This window comes from Doryrhamphus excisus, chromosome 22 (genome assembly GCF_030265055.1).
Source record: "Doryrhamphus excisus isolate RoL2022-K1 chromosome 22, RoL_Dexc_1.0, whole genome shotgun sequence".
Classification (NCBI taxonomy): Eukaryota; Metazoa; Chordata; class Actinopteri; order Syngnathiformes; family Syngnathidae; genus Doryrhamphus; species Doryrhamphus excisus.
This window is the reverse complement of record NC_080487.1, coordinates 6,357,543-6,379,879: the sequence shown is the minus strand read 5'-3', so window position 1 is coordinate 6,379,879 and position 22,337 is coordinate 6,357,543. Positions and strand designations below refer to the sequence as shown.

Sequence of the window (22,337 nt, the reverse complement as noted above, 5' to 3'; positions counted from 1 at the left end):
CTACTACTACTACTACTACTACTACTACTACTAGTAGTAGTAGTAGTAGTAGTATCCTCAGAACAATCAATCCTCAGAACCTAGTGACGCCCCTGTGGTCCAACACGTGTTGGACACAGACCACAGGATGACCTAAACACAAACACTAACGGGTTCCCAGAATTCTTGGAGGTTCGGGTCTTGCGAATTACAGGGCTATCGTTGACCGGAACCATCACACAATGAACAACCATGACACAAAGAAACTATGTAGTGTACGGATCTAGGACGTGTATTCGTGTACTTGAGGGAGGCAGGTCTGGTCATCGAGTATGCGGAAGATCCCGTATGGCCTGGAGGAGATTAGCTCCAGACAGGGATTGAAGTCCTTCAGTCCCACTGGGTACCACCGGATCTGTTCTGCAGTATACTCATCCTACACAGAAAGAAATAATCACTGGTGTGATAGTCATCAAGATGGTTATTTGGACGTGGAAATTTATTCTCTGCAATGAATCCATCCCAGAGGAGCAGCGGGCAGAAACTGAGGTCCAGATCTTGTTGGTTGGGAAAAGCGGAATACTTAGAGAACATGCAAAGTTCCCACAGAACGGCCCCAAAGTTGGAAGTGAAGCAGGGATCCAATACACCGGTACAACATCTGAATTTGAAATGATACTCGAAAAAAGGATCAAGTTTGAACCCATGAGGAACCCATGAGGAACTAACTAGACTACCGAAGATAACGGGTAGTCCAGGAGTAGCAGTAAAACACGTTGACTGGTTGAGCAAACTCCCAAGCATTAAATTTAATAAACCCTTCGAATATCAACCTTGTACTTCGGTACGTGACCAAAAATAAAAAAACAAAAAAAACATAAAAATAAAAAAAACTTAAACTATATTAAGAAAGCAGGAAGTGAACAAATGTAACAGTTACTGATTGTAAAAGTACCAGATGGAGGGGTAGGATTTAATAAGCTTTGCTTCTTCCTAATTGCAACGACTGATGACTGCGGCAATAAGTTTTCACCGTTCTGTAGTCCAGAAATTATTATAATCAGAAGCGCAGCAATTTTTTTTTTCCCAAAAAAAAATATCTGACAATATTGACACTTACTATGGTACCCATTATGTCATTGGATGCTCATATCACCTCGTACTTCGGTACGAGGTACATTATTAAAAAAACAAAAACAAAACAACAAAACCTTAAACTGTAATATGGAAAGCAGGAAGTGAACAAATGTAACAGTTACTGATTGTAAAAGTACCAGATGGAGGGGTAGGATTTAATAAGCTTTGCTTCTTCCTACTCCTTTTGGACATGTGGAACTGTGAACTGATTGTGTGATGCATTCAATTGTAATCTGATGAATATTCAAATGAAATAAAACCATTACCAAAAGATGATTTATTCATACTCGCCTGCTCTTGAGTGATCACGGTGCGATTGACAAAGTGCTGCAGGTGCTCATTGGCAAAATTGATACACAACTGTTCAAAGCTGTTGATACCAAGGTCCTGCATAGGAAATTGTGTATAAATGACACTTCATATATCCTAATAATTGACATGACATTTTGAATTATGGATGTTGGAAAAAACGTTAAATATTTACTTCAAAGCCGTAAATGTCCACGATGCCCACGGTGCTGTCCATTTCTGTGGGATTCAGCCAGTTATTGATCTGGTCTAAGAGCCAGTCAAATAACACAGAATACAAGGCTTTGGCGATGGAATCTCTGCAAGACAGACGAGAAAACTCAATCATTATGACAAAATCTGGGTGGAAACCAGATGGAGAGTCTGGGAACACAACTTGAGAGAAGAAGGTGAGGAGTTCGGTCATAAAACTCTTCAATCTTACCTGGATTCTATGGCACTCTCCACCGATAGGGGGCAGTATATCCTGTCGTAGGTTGTCTCCTGTGGACAAGATGGCGGAATCAACATCTGAACAATACCAAAGGTGGACTGACTGACTGACTGACTGTGATTCTGTGTGTTATGATGGTCTGCAACGCTTCATAAGATATCTGAAGCAACGAACTGATCCTCCTGGCTTCGGACTCGCTGTAGATGCGAGCCACCTCAAACGACTCACTCTGAAAGCACAATGACCGATCTTTGGAACTGATGTCTGTCCAATGTTCTAAAGAAGGACGTACCTCATGTGAACTGAAGCAGATGTTACCCAGCTGTAGAATAGAAGAAAGGATGGCCCATATGGTGAAGGTCTGGTCAGCACTGAGACCGATTTTGTCAAAGCATCGAACTAACGACTGGAAATCTTGTCTGTCCCGCTTGCCCTTCAACTCGCATGCACCACCCTATTTATGCAGACACATCGAGTACATGTACTGCCAAAAAAACATGGCACAAAGGCTTATGGTAGTACTTGGTTGAGGTAGTAGTAAGTCTCGGGTCCCTGAAGGTACAGGTCTTGCTTGTTCCACTCGGTCATACCTGCCAAAAGCTCATAGAAAACATGGTAGTTCCTCTCCCCGATGGCCTGAACAAGGAAACCAAGTGAATTAGGATTTAGAATTTGATGTTAGTGCAGTACCTCAACTGACTGCGGAGAATAACAATGGAGTAGTAGCGGTTGTCACTAGTAGTAGTATCCTCAGTAGCTACTATGGACTCAGTCCCTATCTTTATGGAAGCTAATTGTTGTGTATCTTGCTTGCAGAGACACTGAACTCTATATATTTGCAAGTTTTTTTCCCTTGACAAACCTTGCAATGTTGACGAAATGTTGCGTGGTTGTAGGGATTAAATGCGGGATGAATTAATCTTTGGTTTGTTACATAAATAAAGGAGGAAAAATTGCAATGACTAACGACTGCGGCAATAAGTTTTCACCGTTCTGTAGTCCAGAAATTATGATAATCAGATAATTATATTTTAATTATATTTATAATTTAATCAAAATATCTGACAAATTTCATATAATAGGGCAAAAGCAGGCTAATAAGCAAGACAATAAGCAGGCTAATACTAGCCTACTAATAGTAGTAATAATCACCCCCTAAAATGTTCTTAAGCCCCCCCTAAATAATTTGATATTTATTGATTTTTTTTTCAAAAAAAAATATCTGACAAATTTCATATATTAGGGCAAAAGCAGGCTAATAAGCAAGCCAATACTAGCCTAAATAATTTAATGTTTTTTTAATTGATTTTCACATTTTTTATAGATTTCTTTTACAAAAAAGCCCGCCCTTTCAAAACCACCCTAAATAATTTGATCTTTTTTATTGATTTTTAAAAAAAAATTAAAAAAAATTTTTGACAAAAAAATCTGACAAATTTCATATAATAGGGCAAAAGCAGGCTAATAAGCAAGCCAATAAGCAGGCTAAGACTAGCTTACTAGTGGCAGTAATAATCACCCCCTAACACCCTAAAATAGTCTTAAGCCCACCCTAAATAATTTGATATTTTCTATTGATTTTTTTTTCCAAAAAAAAAATCTGAAAAATGTCATATATTAGGGCAAAAGCAGGCTAATAAGCAAGCCAATAACCAGGCTAATACTAGCCTACTAGTAGTAGTAATCACCCCCTAAAAATGTCTTAATAATCTTAACCCCCCCCCCTAAATAATTTGATATTTTTTATTGATTTTTTGATTTTTTTTTACAAAAATCTGACAAATTTCATATTTTAGGGCAAAAGCAGGCTAATAAGCAAGCCAAAAAGCAGGCTAATACTAGCCTAATGATGACAGTAATAATAATCGGCTACTAGGTACTATGGTACACATTATGTCATTGGATGGTCATATCACCTCGTACTTCGGTACGAGGTACGCTATTAAAAAATAAAAAATAAAAAAAATACCTCAAACTGTATTATGGAAAGCAGGAAGTGAACAAATGTAACAGTTACTGATTGTAAAAGTACCAGATGGAGGGGTAGGATTTAATAAGCTTTGCTTCTTCCTACTCCTTTTGGACATGTGGAACTGTGAACTGATTATGGGATGCACTCAATTGTAATCTGATGCATGTTCAAATGAAATCAAACCATTACCATTACCAATGTCAGACATGTCATCCTGCACTCTCGGTGCACCTTATTCAGTCTTCTCACCTGGAAAACAACCCTGGATTTTTCAAGGAGATATTTGGACAAGGAGGTCCCCACAACAACACCACTGCCAAAAAAAAAACAGTTTCAACATCACATTACAGCAGCTCGACATTCCAAGACCGCCCGCGAATAGCCAGTCAGCGTCATTGAGACAAACGGAAAAATATAAAAACCTGGATTATGCTGGTGCATCGAGGCGCCACTGTACTGTACACTACGCCAGCTCGTAGTGTTGCAGGAAATTCAGTATTACAGTATAGAAGTCAGTATTATTTCAGTATTATTTATAGTATTATTTCCTATTATAACTATTACATTTGCAGTTTGCATTTACATTTGTGAGTTTGATTGGTTGGTCTTACCTGAGAATATGAACGTGAAGATACTTCCCAAAGCGGCTCGAGTTATTATTCAAGCTGGTTTTAGCATTCCCAAAACTCTCCAGAATGGCGAAAACCTCCATCGGCTCGTGGTGAAGAAGGGAAATTTAACTATAATATCAAATGGTTGAGAATATGGTTGAATAATTTGATAGTAAAATACCTGACGCAGGTTGAAGCTTGGGTCCTGGTACGTTGTAGTAATGTAATGGACCACCAGCTTGGTTGCTTCCGTTTTTCCTGCTCCGCTTTGACCACTACAAGTTTAGGAAGAAACAGATTGTTGCATTTTATTGAGTTTGATTGCCGTTCTGATGACCACACACACAAAGACCCACACTGAGCTGTGTCAGAAAAGTTCCAGAACGGGTGTCACATAAGGTTATGTTTCAAATCCAAACTGAAGAGGAACGTTGTTCCAGTATGGTGATGGTTTGCTGGCCCGGGAACTGAGTGGACGCGTTATGGTGCCCGGTGATTTTCTGGCCCTGCGGCAAGCATCGGTAGTGGACCATGCCCCTTACATTACAAAACGCCATGCCATCAACAGAGTCCTGGAGCGTTTCGGACACATCTCATACAGAATAACTGCCAAAGCTAAAGTTGAAGAAGGTTGAACTTCCCATAGATGCTTCTTCATTGTTCTACTTCATATTTTCCCAGTGCTAAAAATTAATATTTTATGTTTAAAGTGGGCGGCTCGGCGTTCGAGTGGTTAGCGCGCAGACCTCACAGCTAGGAGACCAGGGTTCAGTTCCACCCTCGGCCATCTCTGTGTGGAGTTTGCATGTTCTCCCCGTGCATGCGTGGGTTTTCTCCGGGTACTCCAGTTTCCTCCCACATTCCAAAAACATGCTAGGTTAATTGGCCACTCCAAATTGTCCATAGGTATGAATGTGAGTGTGAATGGTTGTTTGTCTATATGTGTCCTGTGATTGGCTGGCCACCAGTCCAGGGTGTACCCCGCCTCTCGCCCGAAGACAGCTGGGATAGGCTCCAGCACCCCCCGCGACCCTCGTGAGGAAAAGCGGTAGAAAATGAATGAATGTTTAAAGTGTGGGTACCTTATGATAATGCACTGCTCCTGTGTGGATGCCTGAGATTGTCTGAAGGCATCGTCAGCGATCGCGTACACGTGCCTTAAAGAGACAGCAATAGGAACGAGAGGCTTTCATGATGATTGTGTTTTGAAAAAGGCAAAAAAAAAAAAAAAAAAAAAAAAGCTCACGGGGGGTTTCGTTGTTGCTCTCTGCCCTGGTATTTCTGTCTCAGTTCCTCCGAGTAGATATTCAGTGGCTTGTAGGGGTTGATGGAGAGTAGCATGTTTCCGATGTAGGTCTGAGAACATGGAAAAACAATATTGGTACAATATACTGTATTTTTTGGTTATGGTTGTATTTCATTTGAACATGCATCAGATTACAATTGAGTGCATCCCATAATCAGTTCACAGTTCCACATGTCCAAAAGGAGTAGGAAGAAGCAAAGCTCATTAAATCCTACCCCTCCATCTGGTACTTTTACAATCAGTAACTGTTACATTTGTTCACTTCCTGCTTTCCATAATACATTTTTTTTATTTTTTTATTTTTTGTCCCGTACCAAAGTGCGAGGTGATATGAGCATCCAATGACATTATGTGTACCATAGTAACTGTCCATATAGTGATATATATAACCAGTACCTATACTGTTTACTTTGTATTACTTATTACTTAAAATACTTCACTACTACTACTAATACTACTGTATTTCAGTAGGCTCGGATACAACAGGTCACAAAACAAATCAAGGTCAGAACTCATGTGGACGCTTGATTAGTTTGGATCCGTCTCCAAGTGACTTTGTCCAGTACGTGTCTGTCCTCTCACGATTCCCAGGAAGTACTACAAGCGCCTGAAGCAGTCCTTTACTCAGTTCTGGGCTGTGATGATGATAACCAGGAACACCATAAAGAGACGCCATTGGAGGAAAGTAGGTGTCCTTGCGGTCAGACCTTGACATACGCTCATCTGGTACTTTTAAAATTAGTAACTGATACATTTGTTCACTTCCTGCTTTCCTAATATAGTTTAAGTTAATTTTTATATTTTTTAAAATGTATTTCTGTCACGTACCGAAGTATGAGGTGATATGAGCATCCAATGACATAATGTGTACCATAGTAAGTGTCAATATAGTGATATATATAGCACATCATGACTGGTTCAAGACTCTTCATCCTTGTATTTAGCAAACATCAACTGCTTGTATTGTTTCTTGAATTGGCTCATTGTTTTAGCATGGGAAAATAACAGGTAGCATATATTTTTTTTTCTATTGCTAACTCTTTTTCCACAAACAGCAAACCAAATAGTGAAAATCGTTGTGCTCTAATCACTTGAACCTAATGACAGTGAAATTCTGAGGGCGTTTAATCCTGAAGAGCCTCAAAGTCTGGCGTTCTAGTAAGTAGATAAAGCAACATGGTGGTTATACGCAAATATACATTCTATTTATCTATTTTGTTTTCAGAGTGTTTTTACTGCTCCAGCGATGAGTGATGATGAATCCTGGCTAAGAGACCAGAAGCATATTTTGAGGTTTGACGCTGCTCAGGACGGTCCCAAGGTGGGGTGGTACTGCGGTTGTCACTCAGGTTTTATTGTGAACAACAAAACCGATGCAACCGGATATCCGATTTGACAAGTAAGCGATATGGTTGCACCGGTGGAAGCCTCCTGGATCGCACCAGGTATCACAGGACTAGCAACCGGTTGACACTCTGTCTCTTGAAGTGGACCTTTTTCTACTTTTCTGGCCTATAAATGTAGTTAGAATGTTGTATTCTGGCGTTAAACCATGCTAATGTTTCAGATAATGATGTTTCCGCATTTGGAAGTGAGTCCTGAAAAAAGTTTGGGATGGCTCAAACACTCTGTTTTAAAAGGCGTGGTAAAACTGCCCCTTTGTGATGTCACACAGGGGCAGACTTCCTTATATGGGCGTGTGTGTAAGCCAGATAAGGGCCCTGCTCTTCTGTTTACTTGCTAGCAAAGTCACATTTGTTTACAATTCCTAAAGAAGCCACCATCAGCCACAAGTGGTTGGAGTTTGATTCCCTACCAGCAAAAGAAATGCATTTTAACCTGTCGACGGCATTTCACGATGGACTGTTTAGTGAACATGGGCCAGTATGCAGCTGGACTCGCCAATGTCTTTCCAAAGGTACTTCGTCGTTTAGATCGAGAAAACGGTAAGTAACAATGAGTCAGTGTCTTAACTGCGCTTGTCTGTGTAGCATAATAGAGTGTGCATACAGGGAGCGGGATTGCTAATAGCCGTTTCCCACCATAATTAGCAGCCACATTCGGTTAGCGATGTTGTCGAAAACCAAACTAAAATGCTAAAGCTACTTGAGAAAAAGATTCGGGATCCAACACACATGGCTGTATGTCAAAAGCAGACATTCTAAAAAGATAAATCACCATTTATTATCAACTCCGAAGTGTTTCTATGCAACCACAGCAGACCAGCCACAGCAGAGTGGGCATGCCTGGAGGCGGGCCGCGGGTGTAATACTTTCAAACAGACTGTTTTTACGCGATCCACGAAATCCAAAGTACAGATGAATAGGCGCAGATTCTGGAAGAACTATAAAGCTTTGTGTGCTGGTTATTGTGTGTAGCTGCTCTACAGGAGTCCACAACTCAATACAAAAGGGCCAAACCATCCATTAGTACGAGCCTGGAGTTTGTTTTGCAGGGAGAAGATCATACAGTACTTCACTGTGTGCTAGCATGAATTAACTTGAGGTTGTACACAAATCCAACAAAGAAATATGCAGATTAGTACTCGATAACTCTTACCTTTACGCATCCCCACGTAGTATTAGCATTTGGAATCAAATATGAGGTTAAAAAAAGGGGGGGAAATACAGTATAGTATATCTTTGCACTGCGGGGAAAAGTTGGATGGTGTGTTCAAGGACCGTCGAACAGTGTGGGAGAAGTATATATATATATATTTTTAATAAAATAATGCATCCATGAATCAAATGATATCAATAGTATGTATGAGAAGAAATAATTCAAGCTAAATGAAAGAAACTTACATAAACACAGTCCCGATCAAACCTCTTCTTTAGGTTCAGAAGCACTGAGCTGTCACACACCTCTCTAAGAACAGTACACATATAGTACACAGTCAGCGTTACATACTATGTGTGTGTGTATGTGTGTACCAACTCACTGTAGCTGGGACAGATCCTCTACTTGATCCAACTCCAACGGCTTTTTGCTGCCCTGCATCATTACCTGTGGGCACGCCCATAAAAAAATGTAATATTTTTTGATAGTTTAAAGCCCATAAAAGCCTTCCAAAGTCATTAAAAGACATTTAAATTCAGTTTTACACATCAACTCATCAATCCCAGCCGTATTGTCTGAGAAAAGCCCTTAAACTGTATCATGGAAAGCAGGAAGTGAACAAATGTAACAGTTAGTGTTTGTAAAAGTGCTTACCTATGTTCTACTGCTGATTATTAATGAACGGAAAAAGGTAGAAACAAACTTTTTGCAGTGTGATCTTTCTATTGGTCAGTTCACAATATGGGCGGCACGGCGGTTAGCGCACAGACCTCACAGCTAGGAGGACCAGGGTTCAATTCCACCCTCGGCCATCTCTGTGTGGAGTTTGCATGTTCTCCCCGTGAGTTTTCTCCGGGTACTCCGGTTTCCTCCCACATTCCAAAAACATGCTAGGTTAATTGGTGACTCCAAATTGTCTATAGGTATGAATGTGAGTGTGAATGGTTGTTTGTCTATATGTGCCCTGTGATTGGCTGGCCACCAGTCCAGGGTGTACCCCGCCTCTGGCCCGAAGACAGCTGGGATAGGCTCCAGCACCCCCACGACCCTCGTGAGGATAAGCGGTAGAAAATGAATGAATGAATGAGTTCACAATATTGAGTCCAAATGGTCGTCCCTGAAGGGGTTGTATCGTACTGTGTATATTCAAGAATGTTGTGTTTACTGTCAATTGGAAACGTGATCATCATAGTGATATGTTATTCTGTATGTATGTGTAACGCATATAAGGTAAAAAAAAAAAAAACAATGCTGTAAATGTTTCTTCTCCGGGCCGGGTTACCTGTGTGCTGGCAAGTCGACTCTCCAGCATTTCCTGGATATGATCATCTGATTCCCAGAGGCGCCTGTCCGTCTGAGCCGCAAGACTCCCGGCCTGTTGCCCATGCTCACAAACCACATGTTTGGTTAGCTTCTCCACTGTTTGGTGAGGCAGCAGGTCTTCAACATTCAACCAGTCCTGGGCAGACCAATCCGTTAACTTCACAACACAAGTACTACGTGTACTTCTGTCTGTGAACCATGGAAATACATCCTAAAACGTACCTTTGGGCCACCACTCATGTTCGAGTTCCCAGCCCAGTGAAGAGCTTCTCTCATCAGCTGAGCCACCTCCATGTCTGCTTCTTCTTCATATGAAGAAGAACCGTGTAAACCGTGCGAAAGGGGCAGAGTGGTCGACTTGGGCGCGACATCTTCAATCTGTTCTGGTTCCTTGGCCTTGGTTCCTTGGTTCTTTGCAGCACCTATCTTCCCCCCTGAGAAGGACATCTTGGTCAGATTGATCTGAGAAGGGTCCAGCTTCCCTCTGACTGCCTGGAGCACACTGACTCCATTGTGATGACCGAGGGTGGCCGTGTCATGTGATGATGCACCAAGACCGGGACCATTGCTTCCATCTGATTGGGGCTGCCCTCGCAAGGCCTGTTTGGGATCTGCTTTGATGGGGAGCACAGACCGAGGACCTGGTTTTGAAGGGGGTTTGGATGTTTTTTCCTCAGAGACTGTGACTTCTCCTGTAGCTTCTGAGGTGCTTGCTTGCGTAGAAGTCCCGGGGAGTTCATCTGGTTTTTCAGTTTTGTTCATCCTCGGTAGGACGACAGCATATCTCGACTCTACCTCTTTCTTCTCAGGTACTTCATGCACGTCTTCTGATCTTCTGTCCTTAGGAGAAGACTGGCTTTTGTTAGCTTCACTGCCAACTTTCTTTGTTGTCCACTTTGTGAGGAGGTTTTCTTTGGACCTTGTTCTTCTCCATTTTCGTTTAATGGATGGAAACGAGAGCCATCGCGAAACGCCAATGACTTTCGACCAAAACGACATTTTCTTGGAGTTGTCTCTTCTGGGCCTTTTCTTGTGAAACCAGCAAGAGACTCTACACAGAGCTGCCACACACTTTCCTTGTGTTGCCATGGGTTCCTTTGAGGTTCCTTCACCAGTTTGGAGAAGTTTCTTGTGTAGAAAAGAGTCTTTGGTCTCATTGCCCAAACTGTGGGAGTCGTCCACTTTGACTACTTGGGGTTTGAACATGCATTTGAAGTCCTGACGTCTGTCTTTTAGAAGCGTGATGTTGCCGTGGCATTTCATGGCTTTGGTTAGCGTTGGTTCAATCTCATGTTCTTGCTCATCTTCAGCCGTTTTCTCCAAAGGAAAGGAACGTTTTTGGTGTTTTTCCGTCTTTTTTTTATTCCTCGATTCTTGCTTTTCTCTTTTTGGGGATTCTTTCTCTAACATGTGCTTTTTTTCTTTTTCCTTTTGTGTCCGTCTATCCGCTTTTCTTTTTCCGAACATCTTGTATTTCCGCTCTTGGACGTGTTCAGGAGGTTGTGGTACGCGTCTCCTGGTTTTATCAACTTTTGGTTTCCCAAATGGGTCCTGGTTCGTTTCCTCGTCTTGACTCACTTCTCGGATCGCTAGTGGTCGGACCTGAGACTCCTTTGTAGATACCGATCCCTCTGAACGTTCTTGGTCAGGCTCCTGCCTCGTCTGCTCAGCAGATGAATTGCTGCCGGTCCTTTCTTCCTCACTGGTGTCACTCCCAATAAGCTCCTCCTCGGCGTCTTCTTCCCCTTTCACATCGCTTTCCTCTTCTGTTGCCTCTTGGGACTTTCTGAGGTCACTCTCCTCAGATTCCTGGCTTTGTGTATCCGTCTCGGTCTTCTTCAAGCGGGTCTTGGAGAGGAACGCTCGGTTCATCCTCGGTTTTTCGGCACTACGGTTTCTCCCAGCTGTGTTGTCTTTCAGGTTGGATACGTTTCTTTTGCCATGGCGATCACTTTTCCTGCCGTCGTTTCCTTTTTTGGCATCCATATGTTGATCTCGTGGCTTTGCAGATGACATCTCTCGAAGAAATGATTGCAGTTTTCATTTGTATGATGGAAGAGAAGAGAAACATCTGAACAAAAATGGTGAAAGAAAGAAACGGTCAATAAGAGATTTAATTTGCTGGCTGAAAAGCGGTGATATTTTCATCTTCACTTGGAATCCGATAGCAATTAAAGTCTATCCGGAGACCAGTCTAAAGCTCCTGGGGGGGGGGTATCTTATCTTACCAGGCTTCCTGGGTGAAACCAGGCATAGCTGTGTGACTGTTTTCCGGCTCGTCTTCAAGAAGGAGTTGTCAAAGTCACATCGTGCGTTGGCTTGCATGCAGCAAATGTATGTATGGATTCTTCTCATAAGAAAAGTGTGCACAGTATAGTCCCCAATGTCAGAAGACCAGCACAAAGCCTTTGAATAATTCAAATGTATTTGGCAGGTCTTACATTTCTGCTGCTTTCATACGGGTCTGTCGCTGAATGCTTTGGAGGAAAGGTGAGAAGTCCTGCTTGCAGGGATGAACAATGCACCGAGGGAGATTTCATCATTGGGGGGGGTCCGCGGGCGTTGACGGGCTATTCACTAATTCAGCTCCTTTGGAGTTTGACTTTACAGTGCTATGAAAAGGTTTGGGCACCCCTGGTCATTTTCAAGATGTTCCTTTGTAACATTCATATAGAAGACCAACACAGTGATGGATGCCTAAACTTGGGCACCTTTGAATACCTTTAACACTAAATATTGGCACACCAAATGAGTTTGGTAAGCTCATTGAAAATCTGTGGTGTGATTTCAAGCAGGCTGTCCATGCTTGGAAACCATCAAACCTGACTCAACTGGAGATGTTTTGGAAAGACGAATGGTCCAAAATACCTTCAACCGGAATCCAGACCCTCATTGGAAGCTATAGGAAGCATTTATTTCTGCTAAAGGAGGATCGATTAAATATTGATGTTGTTGGGGTGCCCAAATTACATTCTAAAAATAAAAATAAAAATAAAAATAAAAATAAAAATAAAAAAAATAATAAAAATAAATCAGGGACAATTCAGCAGTAATTTTGCAAGAATTAAGAATCAAAATATTAAGAAAAAATGTCATGTAAAAATGTACGTGATTAACTATATTAGGAAAGCAGGAAGTGAACAAATGTAAATACAAGGATGAAGAGTCTTGAACCAGTCATGATGTGCTATATATATCACTATATTGACACTTACTATGGTACACATTATGTCATTGGATGCTCATATCACCTCCTACTTCAGTACGTGACAAAAAATAAATAAATAAAAAACACCTTAAACTATATTAGGAAAGCAGGAAGTGAACAAATGTAACAGTTACTGATTGTAAAAGTACCAGATGGAGGGGTAGGATTTAATAAGCTTTGCTTCTTCCTACTCCTTTTGGACATGTGGAACTGTGAACTGATTATGGGATGCACTCAATTGTAATCTGATGCATGTTCAAATTAAATTAAACCATTACCATTACTATGTAACGTGAGAAAAAGTGGAATATTGGAATATTATGAGAGAAAAACATCACTTTAGTATAAGAAAAAAAATTAAAGACATAATATTATGAAAAACAACAAAGTTTTGGAAAATTAGTTTGCAGAAAAAGTACAAAAGTAAAGTCAAACCACTGAAACATTATGATAAAAAACAAAATGTGTGTGCCATGTTTGGAAAATAATCTTTTTCATATTTTGTCCAACTCTAATTGCTTTTTTGATCTGAAATTGAAATTATTTTGTCAATTTGGGCATGGTACAATCTTGACATTAAGACATATTAAAAACATTTTATGCAATTTTTTTTTATATATATATAAGCAGACTTTTTCAGTTTCAACTTTCTGGTTTTCAACTTCAACTTGCGGTCCGTGTTTACTGAAATTATGTTTTTGTCACTGACCATTCTAGACCATTCCGGCACTCTAGAAAGGTTGACACTAAAAGGGTGAATTGACAAAGACCAAACCTTTTTTTTTATATTATTGCATGTTTTCTACACCAAACTTGAGATTAGTTTTCAAAGACATTCTATTTTTTTAAGCGTCACACTCACAACAAAGGTCTCGTTTCTAGAAAATGAACAGACACCAAGTTTGGATGAAACCATCTAATGATTATTCACAAGAAAATTACATTTTAAAAAGGGTCTTAATCAATGCACTAGAAAAATAGATTCTAGGCAGATAGTAAAATAACCAGCATTCTGTGACAAGTACCAAAATATTCTTGATAGCAGCCAAGCCCGGGTTAAAACAAGCCCGGGAGCTCCATTCCTACTGATGTATCAAATGACTCATATACATATACCATTTCACTACATTATCTTACAATTACATTCATCAATTAAAACATACACAGGATCAAATCTTTTACATCCACAAAATGAGCATAAAACCCCCCCAAGCCCGTAGAAAAGAGTTTGAAAGTTCAGCACTGTCGGGGACACGTTACCCGAAGAACGCTTTGTACCGAGTGGTTGGAAGAGGCTTGGGTGAAACGGTACAGTGGCACGACTACTTCAATGCTAGCAACAACAACAACAACAAAGAGCGTCTGTGACGTGTGGACACAAATAAAAGGTGGACTTATTGCATGTTGTTCAATCTTTGCATGAATTAACATTATTTTCTTAAAGTTAAAATTCAATATTTCAGTGTAGAAGTCCAATAAGGCTACTAATGACTTAGTATGACTTAGTTACTGTGCTCTAACTCTATTTGGTGTAGGGGCCGGCAAACAAAGAAAGGAAAAGGCTCAGCATTGAATGGAGTACTTGATGACTTGTTCTTTTATGGACGGGTCTGGTCTCGGTCGGGTCCGCGCGTCTGACTGTCCACAGCCGCCATGTTGTTATTAAGGCCTGAGAATCCAAGAGGCCAGTGTAGTGTTTGTGTGGTCCGCCATCATCTGGCAACAGATGGAAAGAAACACGCAAACCCGTAAGAAGTATAAACATGTGTTGTGATTTACTATTAGTCAAAAATGATAAGTCATATGTAGCATTCCGGTACACTTGATGACACTTTAGCTTACATTAGATTAAGTTAACTTGCACTACATGAAGCTATGGACCCATAGTGGAAAAAGCACTCCCTCATTCCAGTGTGGAAGTGGTATATATTTTTGGCTTCTTTTTTTTTTTCTGTACTCAGCCTTTTTAAATTTAGACTAACTACATTGGAGGCTAGCTGCTTAGCTGAGTAACTAGCTATGCTGAAAGAGGAGACAATGCACGTAAGAGTCGTGCAAGCAAAGCTCGCAGTACATTTGAGATAATACAACAACAAGGGACCTTTTCCAACGGTAACATGTGAGCCATGTCTTATCGCTTATCATATGTACTAGTCTAAACTCTAAAAGGTGACTGTAGGGGTGTTATTTCTTGTCTACAGGGCTCTAATAATGGTAAAAAAAAAAAATTAAAAAAAAGAGACCGGGTCTACGACACACAAACGCACCAGTGCACCAATCTGTGGAGCCAAGGCCCAGGGTGAACACTTTGTTCTGTCCGTTTGGGGGCAAAACATGTAGTTTGTTGTTACGGCCAATCAGGTGACGCGGTACTCAAGACATCATGACATGAATACTACCGCATCACTTATGGCTGGAGAGCCGGAGTGCCATCTGGAGTTATTGAAGTTATTTCTCCTATGGGATGGATTTATCGGGATGATGTGATAATTCCCTCAGATCGGGAAGACGGTAGCATCATTATCGTGCTCCGCTAACATACGTATGAAAGGCAAGTTGTACTTACACTTGGTCAAGTTCCAGGGACTTCTGTATCTCCTGTAACACGTCTGCAAGCAAACGCCATATCATGGAGTTAATACAGACTTTCACATGTCAGCTGTTTAGTGGCATTACACCAGGGGTATCAAACACGCGGCCCGCGGGCCAAATGTGGCCCGCAGGACACTAGTTTGAGGCCCCCGCCTTGATATGAAAGTTTAATGTTAGTGCGGCCCGCGTAAGTTTGATATGGATGCTGTATGGTATCATGTACCCAGAAAAAATTATTACGTTTGATTAATGTTCATGTTAAAGGTTAAATAACTGTTAATAGTTATCCTCCCTATCCGTGTGGAAGTGGTACGTTTTTGGCTATTTAAGTTTAAAGGAAATAACTTGGAGGCTACCGTTTAGGTCGCTAGCTCTCTAGTTTGCGAGTTAGCATGTGTCTCAAGACCCTGCAGTTGCGCAATATGTTGTAAATAAAAAGAGTATAAATGTGACTATAGTCGTGTTTTGTCATGTCTACAGGGCTCTAATAATGCTTTGTTCATTTTAATCTGAAAAAAATAATTTGTCTACCCACCAACTATATGTGGTTTCTTAAGTTTTTATTATTTGCCGTTTTATTATTATTATTATTATATTTATTTATTTATTACTGATTGATTGATTTTCTTTATTCTTGGTTTGTTTGTTTATTTTTCATCTTATTTTGTGTAGAAAAATCAAAAGTAAGATATTTGAGAACAGTGGAATGTTTTATCAGAGCTTTTCTTGTAGAAAATCGAAACCAAAGCAAAATTTATTCATTTTTCTGTTTTTAATAAATGCGTTTTTTGGGGTTTTTTTTTTGGAAAACCTGATGCGGCCCAGTCTCGCCCAGACCCAAGCTCCAGTGGCCCCCAAGTAAATTGAGTTTGAGACCCCTGCATTACACTATACGCTGGTCCTACTCGTCACATTCAGTTGGCTTAAAAGCAACTCTGGTCTGGTCTGCTCAAATGTGAAGGTTTGGGTGTGGTTTACACATCGTACGATACCACCTGGGTTCAATTCCACCCTCGGCCATCTCTGTGTAGAGTTTGCCTGTTTTCCCCGTGCATGCGTGGGTTTTCTCCGGGTACTCCGGTTTTCCTCCCACATTCCAAAAACATGCTAGGTTAATTGGCGACTTAATTGTCCATAGGTATGAATGTGAGTGTGAATGGTTGTTTGTCTATATGTGCCCTGTGATTGGCTGGCCACCAGTCCAGGGTGTACCCCGCCTCTCGCCCGAAGACAGCTGGGATAGGCTCCAGCACCCCCCGCAACCCTCGTGAGGATAAGCGGTAGAAAATGAATGAATGAATGAATAACAAGGGTGTCCCGATCACTCTGTTTGTACTTTTATGTACCATGGCTATTCATGTTTCATGGAGGTGAAGGAACTTGATGGCTTTAAGTGCCATGCGTCCAACACACAGCTGCAGCTAACTGCTGGAGTGTGCCATAATGAGCGGACAGCATCTCACCACCACAGCTTCTGTTGTGTTGCAAATACCCCATAATTCCTGTCAGTCAAAATAGCAACATGACACGTACGTCCAGTTAGCATCTGCTATCAAACATCATGCAAAAGACTGTGCAGCCCAAGTCAAGGCAACATATTAAAAAGGCTTCCATTTCATCATGAAATAATAGTTTAACAGGCAGAAGCGTAGAAAAGACGCATTCCTCCTTTGTTCTCCCTTACTAGCCGCTGCAAATGAATGGGTTAGCGTTGTTATAGAAATCGGCGTCTTAAAATGGAGTTAGTTAGTAGTTAGTTATCTGCGTGTAGCCGTGTTGGCCACTTTTTATCGCTCTGCCGCCGAGGAGGGGAACTTAACTCTCCTCTTGTGTTAGAGTCGGCACCGACCCGTTTTTACATTTTAATGCATAAAAAGAATCATATAACATTTGTTTATTGCATCAAGGCTTTTTGACTTTGTCAGGAAACTCTATTTCAACAAAATAAAAACAAAAAAATTATTTTTACTACATTTTAAAATGGTCTGGTTGAAATTATGACCATTGTATTGTTAGGGTCGGTTTCAACCCGGTTATAATAATATAACTATAAAGCAATATTTTGAGCCACAACTGAAATCATAAGTGTACAATTAGCCAACACAATGACAACCAGCTCCTCTTCTCATCATGTAAGCTTCAGGGGATTCTCATTTTGACCGCTTTTCCAGTATACCAGCAGAAAAACAATGTCCAGACATGTGAGGTGAATTCACTCATTTGATTGGCTGATTTCATATTTACAATTTGGATCATGGGAAGAATGGGTAAGAAGTACAGGGAACCAAGATCTGGACCTGTTCTGCTTTTTCATTTCACTTTATACTAAAGTTCTGTTGCTGAAAACAATAACTTTTTCTCCCTTTTCTTGACATTAATATATATGGGTCAAAATTGACCCGAACGCCATAGATGTTTCTTTAGTGATTAATATTAAAATGAGAAAATAACTAAAACTAATTAATTTAAGAGATATGTTCTATAGCCCTCAGTAATAACCAGGTAACAAAAGAACCTTCAATTTATTAATATGATTCTTTTGAGGTTCATTTGACCATTTTTGGAAATTGAAATGGAGGGGTGTCGTGACAAAAAAAGGCCTACATGCCCACACCAAAAGTATTAAAACCAACATTTTCATGGATGAGGAAGCCTAAGAAGGTAACCAAGACATGAGAAGCAAATTTGATGGTAACTTATTGTTTTTAGTGTATTTTATAGCTGATTTAATACATGGGTCAAAACCAACCCGGTAACATAAGAGATACCAGAAAGCTAACACAAGAGGATGGTTAATGTCAGCTGACCGATATCACATGTGACCGGTGGCTCGCGATCGATGTGACGGACACCCCAATTTTTCAAATTGTGTAATCCTCCTTCATACTCACTGTGATCATTCAGCAAAGCATGCTCCATAACACGTCTAGCTGCGCTTTCTGGAACACAGGCAGCAGGCAAAGAGGAAGCATTTGGCAACAAGCACATGCATGCGTCTTGGATCAATTGTTTGTTTTACCTGCATCCTCATTGTGTTGGCTGCCTTCCCTTGAAGATGTTTGTGAAACAAAACAAAAAACTCTGTCAGTCCCAAAATGACCTGGAAGCGTTCTCAATGAAATGAGCCAACCTGGGCAGCAATGAAGTTCCATCTGGCGGTGACGAACAACGGGGAACCTCCACGAGACAGCGAGGCTCCACCAGGAAGCGAGTGGACAGCGAGAAGCGCTCAAACTCCGATGGAGAGATCAAGTAGAAGCCTAAGGAGAGTCAGTCAAATATTATAAAGAAGAAGAACAAGAGTGTCGTGTATAAACGCCATGTCTGGGCCCGCCATGCCACTGTACTAAAACACTTCCATAGGAATAAACAACAAAGGCCACATTACAATTAAAAATGTTAAAAATATTTAAAATGTTTAAAAAATATTTAAAAATATTTAAAAAAACATTAAAAATATTTAAAAAATATTTAAAATATTTAAAAAATATTTAAAAAACATTTTAAAAATATTTAAAAAACATTTTAAAAATATTTAAAAAACATTAAAAATATTAAAAAACATTAAAAATATTTAAAATATTTAAAAAATATTTTAAAAACATTTAAAATATTAAAAAACATTAAAAATATAAAAAAAAATAAAAAAAAATTAAAAATACTAAAAATATTAAAAATATTTACCTTGGCCGTGTTTTGTGAAGACACAGGAAGCGATGCCGCTGACGTCTTCTTTCCGGATACACGGGAAACGAACCTGCAGCTTCACGCCCGGTAGCGACACCACAAGGAGGTCACCCTGATTGGTCAAAACCACCAGGCCACTCTTGCCATAGTCCTCGGAGCGACTGCTGCCGAACCAGCTCACGCCCACCCGCCGTACTCTGGACCCATCAACTGCGGTCAGCTTCAGCTTCATCTTGGCACTGACTTTGGGAAGGGTGAAAACCTGGGGCAGGCGGGCACAGTACTCAGTTGTTGTATGAAACACTAATTGATGTCCAAGAAGTGTCACGGTGCACTTGTGGAATGTGGACTTCTCCATTTGACACTTGTTGTGTAGCATGAATGTAACATACAGCATTTCATGAGTAGTCAATTTAAGGCTAATTAGCGTAATAGCATAATATCTGACACCTTATCTGACCCATATCTGGGTGCTGGAGCCTATCCCAGCTGTCTTCGGGCGTGAGGCAGGGTACACCCTGGACTGGTTGCCAGCCAATCACAGGGCACATATAGACAAACAACCATTCACACTCACATTCATACCTATGGACAATTTGGAGTAGCCAATTAACCTAGCATGTTTTTTTGGAATGTGGGAGGAAACCGGAGTACCCGGAGAAAACCCACGCATGCACGGGGAGAACATGCAAACTCCACACAGAGATGGCCGAGGGTGGAATTGAACCCTGGTCTCCTAGCTGTGAGGTCTGCGCACTAACCACTCTTCCGCCGTGCAGCCCACCAAAAGAGGTGACGACAACTCCACAATAAAAGAGAGCGCGTCTGGTGCAGTTTTAAGCCAAAATGGCCACAAAATGCAATTAATTGTGATGTAATATTGTAATGGACTGATAGCTCTACTATAAATTCTTAATAAGCTTTGCTTCTTCCTACTCCTTTTGGACATGTGGAACTGTGAACTGATTATGGGATGCACTCAATTGTTCAGGAATCCAATCACAAATGAGCCAACATGCAGTGTAGGCTTTGATCTAAAAACAAAGATTATTTACAGTTTTTATTATTAACACTGCTTATTTTTTTTACTGTTTAATTGGTTCCATCCTCTTTGCTGCTGTGCAATGCAAATTCCCCACTGAGGGACGAATAAAGGCATATCTTATCTTATCTTAAAACCAGCCACTGCAAATACAATTATTGGTTCCAGGCCCAATAATTACTGACACCTCGTGTCCTATACAGGGGCCATTTTACCACATTCAAAATGGGTGACATTTAGAATGTGACACAATGTGTTGTGGGATCCGTACCTTGAACTGTTCCTCAGATATAACAAGAAGGTGATGGGAGCCCTGCATGTCAGGGGAACGAGCGAGGTCATGGGCGACTTCCAGCGGGTCGGGGAGAGGAACGCCGTGACCGTCCAATACTACGATACCGACAACGGGGGCGCGATGCATCAGCTGGATTTCTTTTGCTACAAAAGAGCAAAGCAGAGGAAATGAGTATATACAGTATATAGTATAGTATTACTGTAAATTATTTAAATTATTTGTACAAATTACTGTTTACGCTGTTCATTGTTCATATTTGATGTCATTTATTTATTCTCCACATTATTATGTATTATTTATTATTATACGGGAGCCAGGCAACGACATTTCGTTGGCAATTTCACTGCTGTGTTATTGTGCAATGACAATAAAGAAAGTCCATCTATCTATCTATATAGTATATACAGCATAGTATATACAGCAGGGGTCTCAAACACGCGGCCCGCGGGCCAAATGTGGCCCACAGGACACTAATTTGAGGCCCCCGCCTTGATATGAAAGTTTAATGTTAGTGCGGCCCGTTTGATATGGATGCTGTATGGTATCATGTACCCAGAAAAAAATATTACGTTTGATTAATGTTCATGTTAAAGGTTAAATAACTGTTAATAATTATCCTCCCTATCCGTGTGGAAGTGGTAAGTTTTTGGCTATTTAAGTTTAAAGGAAATAACTTGAAGGCTACCGTTTAGGTCGCTAGCTCTCTAGTTTGCGAGTTAGCATGTGTCTCAAGACCCTGCAGTTGCGCAATATGTTGTAAATAAAAAGAGTATAAATGTGACTATAGTCGTGTTTTGTCATGTCTACAGGGCTCTAATAATGCTTTGTTCATTTTAATCTGAAAAAAATAATATGTCTACCCACCAACTATATGTGGTTTCTTAAGTTTATTATTTGCCGTTTTATTATTATTATTATTATTATATTTATTTATCACTGATTGATTGATTTTCTTTATTTTTGATTTGTTTATTTTTCATCTTATTTTGTGCAGAAAAATAAAAATTAAGATATTTGAGAACAGTGGAATGTTTTATCAGAGCTTTTCTTGTAGAAAATCGGAATCAAAGCACTGAAAAAGTTTGTATATTTTTCTGTTTTTAATAAATGCGTTTTGTTTTTTTTTTAAACCTGATGCGGCCCAGCCTTGCCCAGACCCTAGCTCTAGTGGCCCCCAGGTAAATTGAGTTTGAGACCCCTGATATACAGTATACAGACAGGCAACCTTCAATTGGTTATGAGGATTGTTTGAAAGATTGTTGATGAAGAATAATATAAAAGTCTGTGAGGTTGTCACCTGGCTGTGCGCTGATAGGCTCATCCGCCCTGTGCTCGACTGGAGGAAGGCGGAGCATAAATACGTATACACAGCCCCCATTGGTTCCAGCCCACAGGGAGGGTGTGCTGTGTGAACCTACAAGACAAGAAGACGCTATTTACTGGACAAGTTTGTGTTTGCCCAGCATCGTGTGTTGTGGTTGACGACTCACTGTCTGCGAGGAAGGTGTCAGCAAAGTAAAGTACTCGTACGAGACCAGTAAAAGAATCATCTGAAGATCGAGCCTCAATCTTCCTCTGGACGGGAGCCAACTCCATCTCTGCCAATTCAGCCTCCAAACGGGCATTGGCCTCCTGGAGCTGTGGGAGAGTTATACGTATATATTGAAATGTACACAACATCACAAAGAGCGGAACAGTAGAAATGATCTCATGTATTGTCTCATGTTGAGAACACAGTTGGACTCGTGTAGCGTATTAAGACACGACAAGACGTGCACCATATTGTACGCTAATCGGAGAATGCACACAAAGCGAGGCAAAATGTTGTTTTTGACCTGAATTGATCGCGTGGATGCTAACGGACGATTGATTGGAAGGAGTCTG

The 22,337-nt window shown here is 40.6% G+C and overlaps 2 protein-coding genes across 4 annotated transcripts in view; both read right to left on the bottom strand.

Annotated features, from left to right (window-relative positions):
* myo15b (myosin XVB) overlaps window positions 1–12,247 on the bottom strand; it is a 56,912-nt gene extending 44,665 nt beyond the window's left edge. Inside the window, exons 1-16 of the mRNA XM_058061327.1 lie at window positions 9,852–12,247; window positions 9,589–9,765; window positions 8,689–8,753; window positions 8,552–8,615; window positions 5,688–5,797; window positions 5,524–5,598; window positions 4,623–4,716; window positions 4,442–4,545; window positions 4,080–4,143; window positions 2,381–2,494; window positions 2,151–2,312; window positions 1,974–2,087; window positions 1,850–1,908; window positions 1,601–1,724; window positions 1,408–1,503; window positions 284–415 (exon numbers count right to left, since the gene is read on the bottom strand). Of these exons, the coding sequence (XP_057917310.1) occupies window positions 284–415; window positions 1,408–1,503; window positions 1,601–1,724; window positions 1,850–1,908; window positions 1,974–2,087; window positions 2,151–2,312; window positions 2,381–2,494; window positions 4,080–4,143; window positions 4,442–4,545; window positions 4,623–4,716; window positions 5,524–5,598; window positions 5,688–5,797; window positions 8,552–8,615; window positions 8,689–8,753; window positions 9,589–9,765; window positions 9,852–11,645 (3,348 nt within the window). The 5' untranslated portion in view covers window positions 11,646–12,247. The remainder of the gene's footprint in view (window positions 1–283; window positions 416–1,407; window positions 1,504–1,600; window positions 1,725–1,849; window positions 1,909–1,973; window positions 2,088–2,150; window positions 2,313–2,380; window positions 2,495–4,079; window positions 4,144–4,441; window positions 4,546–4,622; window positions 4,717–5,523; window positions 5,599–5,687; window positions 5,798–8,551; window positions 8,616–8,688; window positions 8,754–9,588; window positions 9,766–9,851) is intronic.
* A 1,491-nt stretch (window positions 12,248–13,738) lies between these two features.
* The window catches only part of llgl2 (LLGL scribble cell polarity complex component 2), a 28,023-nt gene continuing 19,424 nt past the window's right edge, over window positions 13,739–22,337 (bottom strand). For 2 of the 3 annotated variants that reach the window (XM_058062299.1, XM_058062296.1), the window contains exons 18-26: window positions 21,944–22,091; window positions 21,751–21,867; window positions 20,430–20,596; window positions 19,114–19,378; window positions 18,560–18,689; window positions 18,449–18,477; window positions 18,321–18,368; window positions 15,404–15,446; window positions 13,739–14,506 (exon numbers count right to left, since the gene is read on the bottom strand). In XM_058062299.1, the coding sequence (XP_057918282.1) occupies window positions 14,500–14,506; window positions 15,404–15,446; window positions 18,321–18,368; window positions 18,449–18,477; window positions 18,560–18,689; window positions 19,114–19,378; window positions 20,430–20,596; window positions 21,751–21,867; window positions 21,944–22,091 (954 nt within the window). In that variant the 3' untranslated portion in view covers window positions 13,739–14,499. Of the gene's footprint in view, window positions 14,554–15,403; window positions 15,447–18,320; window positions 18,369–18,448; window positions 18,478–18,559; window positions 18,690–19,113; window positions 19,379–20,429; window positions 20,597–21,750; window positions 21,868–21,943; window positions 22,092–22,337 lie in introns of all 3 variants that reach the window. The other variant, XM_058062297.1, reaches the window with a different exon arrangement.